At 46.0% G+C, this 6795-nt stretch overlaps 1 protein-coding gene across 1 annotated transcript; it reads left to right on the top strand.

Annotated features, from left to right (window-relative positions):
- Positions 1–782: 782 nt before the first annotated feature.
- LOC105922143 (dermatan sulfate epimerase like) lies at positions 783–5660 on the top strand. Its single transcript, XM_012858023.3, has one exon. It carries the CDS (start codon positions 1738–1740, stop codon positions 5362–5364), a length of 3627 nt encoding a protein of 1208 aa, XP_012713477.2. The 5' UTR covers positions 783–1737; the 3' UTR covers positions 5365–5660.
- Positions 5661–6795: the final 1135 nt, after the last annotated feature.

Raw genomic sequence — 6795 nt, 5'->3', positions numbered from 1 at the left:
GAAAAGAAAAGGAGCCCAACAAAGGGCACATGACTCATGTTGGAGTCCAGCATCACAAGTGCGGATTCTTGTTTTCTCCTTTTGTCGGCCATTTTTCCATCTTTCAGTTTGCTTTCATCTGCTCCTTCGTCTTTCACTAAGACGGTAAAAGTTATTCAGGCAAGCTTAGATACTAGAGGTGCGTGCTTAAGGTTAGTCATTAAGTACTTTTCTGGACTGAAACTCACCCTTAACCCTCTTGTTTGCTCTCAACTCAAGTGGTCGAGGAAGATAAATGGTTTAACTATATAAAGCACCGTGAGCCGCTGCACACTATTCTGCATCATTCATGTTCTTCACTGTATTACTTAATTAGGGCATCAATCATCCTTCAATGCAGATAGATAGATAGGTAGGTAGGTAGGTAGGTAGGTAGGTAGGTAGGTAGGTAGGTAGGTAGGTAGATAGATAGATAGATAGATAGATAGATAGATAGATAGATAGATAGATAGATAGATAGATAGATAGATAGATAGATAGATAGATAGATAGATAGATAGATAGATAGATAGATAGATTATTAGTAATAGTAAATATATTCCTTCATTTATTGGTCTATTTCCATTCTTTTTCATTATAATAAAATGCAAACTGAGTTACAATGTAAGAGATACTTGGGAAGGGCATCTTTCACATGAGGCTGAGCTGCTGAAGTTACGGCTCCCTCTACAGTTTGTACAGTGGAAAAAAAAAATCCCATCCGTTGCAGGAAAACAATCACACTGGCTGTGTTGAACAGTCTGAGGACACAACGGGATCTCTCTCTCACACACACACAAGCTCGTCTGGGATGCGTGTCTGCAGCAACAGAGGACGCAATCTCTCCTCTCACCGGGCGGAAAAGACCAATTTCCATGAGGACTAATGGTTATTTTTTTTAAAGGGGGGTAGGGGAGGTGGAGATGTTTTCCAGTTTCCTGCAGACGCTGGGGAAAATGTTTCGTTCTTGAAATACTTGAGGAGTGAGGGCAACTTTCCTTCTGCTCGGACTTCACACTAATCAGAGCGCAAGACGCGGAGGGAGGAGAGAGAGAGCGAGAGAGGGGAGGTGAGTGGGGAAGAGAGAAAGAGGGAGAGAGAGCGAGAACTGGGCTTAACGATGCAAAGGGAGCAACATTCGGCAGAGTGTTTACGCACAGAGGCACCTCGGCGTGTGGCGTCCGCGTAACCGGGAAGCAATGACATCTGAGGGGATGCGGTGGCGGCCGTGGTCCCTGCCCGCGGATGTTGCGGCTCGGTCGGGCTGCGCACGGAGCCTGTGGGCGGCTGTGATTGGACCGGACACGGACTGGGGCTGATTGTCCGAGCGAGGAAGATGTTGAAGGGACGAGATCAGCAGGAGTCACCGGCGGGCTTGGAGGTGGCAGTGTCTCCATATTAACGCGAGGACGGAGGACAACAAGCATGCATGAGGAATATATTTTGGATAAGAACAGAAACACACCAAAAATGTCTTTTTTTCCCTCCCTCTCTCTCTTATTGCCCACAGGGACATAAATTTAGAGATGGAATTATATTTTTTGTCCTTTTTTTCCCCCTTATAAAGACTGTCATGTACGTTATACTATATTTTAATATCAGATTGAAGGACTCTTATTCTGAAATCTCCAGTAAACTTACTGAACATTGCAGTAACGTTTTTTTAAAAAGAAAAGAAGAAAAAAACTTTCATTCGATATCTACCAAAATGCACTTCTGATGCCACGAAGCATGGCTTACATGTGGACTGCACATCTGCTTCTGTTACTCGCACTCCTCGGAGTGGGGACAGCTTTCTCGGGGGTCTTCAACACCACAGATAGAGACGTTTTTATCGATGACTCGCCACAGGTCAGGCTCGATCACTGGAAGCTGCACTCTGCCGACTCGCATCCCAGCCTTTATTTTAACCAGGCAGACGTGTTACACTTGAGGCAAAGGTCCTCCACCACCCACAGTCACATCTTTAAAGTTATCCGGGCGGCTGTGCTCACCATGCTGTCCAACACCCCCACTTATCTACCCCCTGCAAAACATGTGGAGTTTACAAGCAAGTGGAATGAGATCTATGGGAACAATTTGCCCCCTCTGGCTCTTTACTGCCTGCTGTGCCCCGAGGACTCCGCCGCCTTGCAGTTTCTTTTAAAGTTTATGGATAGGATGGCCAGCTACCCAGACTGGAAAGTGACCAGTGCACCGAATGATGAGGTCCCCACGGCACACTCGCTGACCGGGTTTGCCACTGCTTATGACTTTATTTACTCTTACTTGGATGAAAGCAGAAGAGACGTTTACCTCAGGAAAATCCGTTCAGAGACAGACGCACTGTTTGAGCTCTCCAAGTACAGAGCATGGGGGAAACAGTATCTCCAAAACCATCAAACCACAAATATCTTGGCCATCCTGACTGGTGCAATTGTGGTGGGCTGTCATAATGATCCGGAGTCAATGATCTGGAAACAGGTGGGGGTGAACTACATGGAGAAAACCATGTTCCTCCTGAATCATGTCGTGGATGGCTCTCTGGATGAGGGCGTTGCCTACGGAAGTTACACAGCTAAGTCCATCATGCAGTACGTCTTTTTGGCCCAGCGGCATTTTAACATCGACAACATGCAGAACAACTGGCTGCGGTGTCACTTCTGGTTTTACTATGCCACTCTGCTGCCAGGCTTTCAGAGGACGGTCGGCATAGGAGACTCCAACTACAACTGGTTTTACGGACCAGAGAGTCAGCTGGCGTTCCTCGACACGTTCGTCCTGAAGAATGGCACGGCAAACTGGCTGGCTCAGCAGATTCGGAAGCACAGACCCAAGGACGGGCCCATGGGGCAATCGTCGGCCCAGCGCTGGGCTACCCTGCACACAGAGTACATCTGGTACAACTCACATCTCACACCGCAACCTCCTCACGACTTTGGTAAAGCAAGGATGCACATTTTCTCCAACTGGGGGGTTGTTACCTACGGGGCCGGACTTCCGGCTGGCCAGAGTAATACTTTTGTCTCTTTTAAATCTGGTCACCTGGGTGGCCGCGCAGTCTATGACATTGTCCACGACAAACCTTACTCCTGGGTGGATGGTTGGAACAGCTTCAATCCAGGCCACGAGCACCCAGACCAGAACTCCTTCACGTTTGCTCCCAACGGGCAGGTGTTTGTATCTGAGGCTCTTTACGGTCCCAAATACAGCTATCTTAACAATGTTTTGGTGTTTAGTCCATCTCCTACCAGCCAATGTAACAGTCCATGGGAGGGTCAGTTAGGGGAGTGTGCCAAGTGGCTGCGCTGGACTGATGAGGGGGTAGGTGACGCCAGAGGGGAGGTGATTGTCGCCTCTGAGCACAAGGACACTATGTTTGTGAGCGGGGAAGCCGTGTCTGCGTATTCCCCGGCCATGAGGCTAAAAAGCGTTTTCAGAGCCTTGGTTCTGCTGAACTCCCAAACATTGCTGGTGCTCGACCACGTCGAGAAGTTGGCCGACTCCCCCGTCAGGTCTCTCAGTGCTTTTTTCCACAACCTCGACATCGATTTCAAATATGTTCCCTTTAAATTCATGGATAGATACAACGGCGCCATGATGGATGTGTGGGATGCTCATTATAAAATGTTCTGGTTCGACAGCCAGGGCCGCAGTCCCGAAACCAGAATACAGGAGGCAGAGCAGGCAGCGGAGTTTAAAAAGAGGTGGACACAGTACGTCAATGTCACTTTCCCAATGACTGGCGCAGTCAGCAGAGTAGCTTATGTGTTACATGGGCCATATGTTAAAGTTTCCAGCTGCAAATTTATGGATAGCAGCAAAAATGGTGTTAGGCTTTCTTTAACCATAAACAACACAGAGAAGATTGTTTCTATAGTTACAAACTATCAGGACATTGGAGCAAGATTGGCTTATATAGGGTTTGGCGGTCACTGCAAAGTTGAGGATAGATATCAAATCACTAGATACGGCCTTGGGACGCAGCACATCCCTAAACAAATTAGTAGCGATAATCAGCTCTTTGACATTGGATTCGCAGTCAACGTGGTTGCGGGAGTTGTTCTCTGTGTGGCCATAGGATTTTTGACCATGCAGAGAAAGTTTTATGTTTGCTTCAGCAGGTTGATGCGCTACGCCTTGCTCTCCGTGCTGGTCCTCTGGATTGTTGAGCTATTGTTTGTGTCCAACAGCTGTGATCAGCTTCTCTGCGGCGTGAAGTGGAAAGGCGAGGGCACCAGGAGTGAAGTAAGCAAACAAATCCGGTTGTATGAGCAGCACCGGCTCCCCCTCCCCACTGTGGTCATAACGGCTCTTCCTGGATCGGGGTCAGAAATACTCAAGCACCTTTTCTATAATAACTCAGACTTTGTTTACATAAGGGTTCCCACTGAACATGTGGACATTCCTGAGACCGAGTTTGAATTTGACTCGCTGGTTGACACCTGCGAGTGGTCAAGGACAGACGCCGTGCACGGGCGGTTTAAGATAATTCAGGGCTGGCTGCATTCACTGGTGCACAACACTAAGCTGCACTTGCAGAATATCCAGCTTGCAGAGGGCAGCAGGGTCAAACAGCCCCAGAGAGCAAGCCCCTCCAGGGACAGAAAGAAAAGATCCAGGCGGAGGGAGCCTGCATCTGAGCTGAAGGGCAGGCTGAGGGCCAGCCTGGACAGAGACGCAGAGTACGTCAGGGAGATGAGACGGCACGTTGCGGAGTACCCCAGCGCCCGGGTGGTCCTCAACATGCGGAGCGGCAGCTGGACGCTTAAACTGCCCTTTATTCAGGAAGTGGTCGGCCCCTCCCTGAGGGCAGTTTATTTGGTCAGAGACCCTCGAGCATGGATTTATCTCATGGTTTATAACAGCAAACCTAGCCTTTACACACTCAAAAACATCCCACAGCACCTTTCCTTGATATTCAAGGAGGATTCAGTGAGGGGAGGGTGCCCAGCGATCGCGCCGGAGTTCAAGACAATCCAGTGGCTGCTGTCCCGCTCGGAAATTAACCCCGTCCTGATCCTTGCACACCTGTGGCTAGCCCACACGGCGGCAGCGCTGCGAGTTGCCGAGAGCCTCCCCGAGGATTCCTACCTGCGAGTGAGGTTCGAGGACGTGGTCAGCTTCCCCCAGGAGACAGCGGAGACAATACACGGGTTCCTGGGAGTGCCTGTGTCGCCCGCGGCCCTCAATCAACTGACATTCACCACCTCCACAAACCTGTACAATCTCATGTATGAAGGGGACATCTCACCAGCAAACATCAACATCTGGAGGCAGAAAATGCCTCGAAAGGACGTCAGACTCATTGAGGACGTATGTGGAGGTGTGATGAAAAGGTTGGGTTATGCCAGGTTTGCAAGTTAACTGCTGCTGACCAGCTTGTATTGAGCTGCCATGTTTACTGTAGCTTCCAATCAATTTTCTTTCCCTTTATTTTCCTTTGCACTGAAATTTAAGAAAGTTAGTTGCCTGTCTGTCTGTGTCCAAGTGTTTTGCTTTCAGTGGGGGTGTATTTTAAGACTTGTGCAGATTACGCCAACAGATGTCTTAGAGGAATATTTATATGTATAATAATAGGTGGAAGCGATGGTGTGTTTTCCTCCAGCAGCTGCTCGTGTTTACTTGTAGCAATCCTTCAATTAGAGAGATTTTTAAACCTTTCCTTTCTTACAGTGGGAACAACACATATTGTAGTACATCAGAACATTTAATCAGATTATGGACTGTCTTCTTTAATGTAAAATCAGTTTTTTTCTGTAAATTTTTTTTACTGCAAAATGTATCTATTTCATTTTATCTGGAGGGGATTATTGACTGGTTTGGTTGAGATATTTAGATGCTGTCGGAAGCTAATTTGACTTGTGTTTCGGCTGAATTCCATTTCCCGGAGCTATCCATATCCCTAGCACTCCACCTATCATTTGGAACTTTTTTTCAGACGGTGGTTAAAACATCCCTCTGAGAAATGTGATGTTTACGTCTTATTTCTGAACTTCTGAACTCATGTAAGAAGTTCAGTTCAGTTCATGCTGATTTTTACTTGGAAAGCATCATGCAATGAATCAATCAATCCAGCAGCAGATGTAAACAATACTTTATTGTCAATGATTTTTTTTTTAACAAAGAACAAAAATATAATGCCAAATATATCATCCTGAGAGATAAATCTATTTTAAATGTATTTAAAATATCAGAGTTTCAATGATGTATTGCCAATATATTACCCAAAAATATAATGTTAACCTGGATTAGATATCACATTTCTTGTTATTGCTACACTCTTTGGTGCTTCATAATTCTGTTAACATCATGCACTTGACCCGACTGTCTGTCTGTGTTGCATTTTGTGAAAGGCACAAAACTTTGAGCTGACAAGGTATTTTGGAAATTTTCCGGTTCACAACAACTCTCTGTGGTGTTTTTTTTTTTTTGAACACATCTTATGCAGTGTCAGACGATTATTCAGCAGCAAGCTAAATACAGGAAGTGGCTGGTTTAAAACGCTAGTCAACACCTCAGTTGGGTAGAGATATATGTAAAATAAAGTCATAGTTAATGGAATAGGTTTACAGTTCTTTTGACACTAATACAGTAGACATTACAGAGAACTAAATTAATAATTTCCCTTGTTATACATAGAAGAATGTACAGTTATTTGGATAAAAATCACAGATACAGCATCCTGTTTCAATTGCAAAGTGCATTAGGTGTTACTTACTCTTTGTTACAATTAGCCTTGAAACTAAGTTTTTTCAAATTCTTAACAGCTTAAGTTAGGAATCACTGCAGAAATAG

The sequence above is a fragment of the Fundulus heteroclitus genome, chromosome 21, assembly GCF_011125445.2.
Source record: "Fundulus heteroclitus isolate FHET01 chromosome 21, MU-UCD_Fhet_4.1, whole genome shotgun sequence".
NCBI classification, from domain to species: domain Eukaryota; kingdom Metazoa; phylum Chordata; class Actinopteri; order Cyprinodontiformes; family Fundulidae; genus Fundulus; species Fundulus heteroclitus.
The sequence above is the reverse complement of the archived record's forward strand: the minus strand, read 5'-3'. Positions and strand labels throughout refer to the sequence as shown.

Coding starts and splice junctions, on each gene's coding strand:
- LOC105922143 (XM_012858023.3), top strand. CDS start 1,738: ATGCCACGAAGCATGGCTTACATGTGGACTGCACATCTGCTTCTGTTA.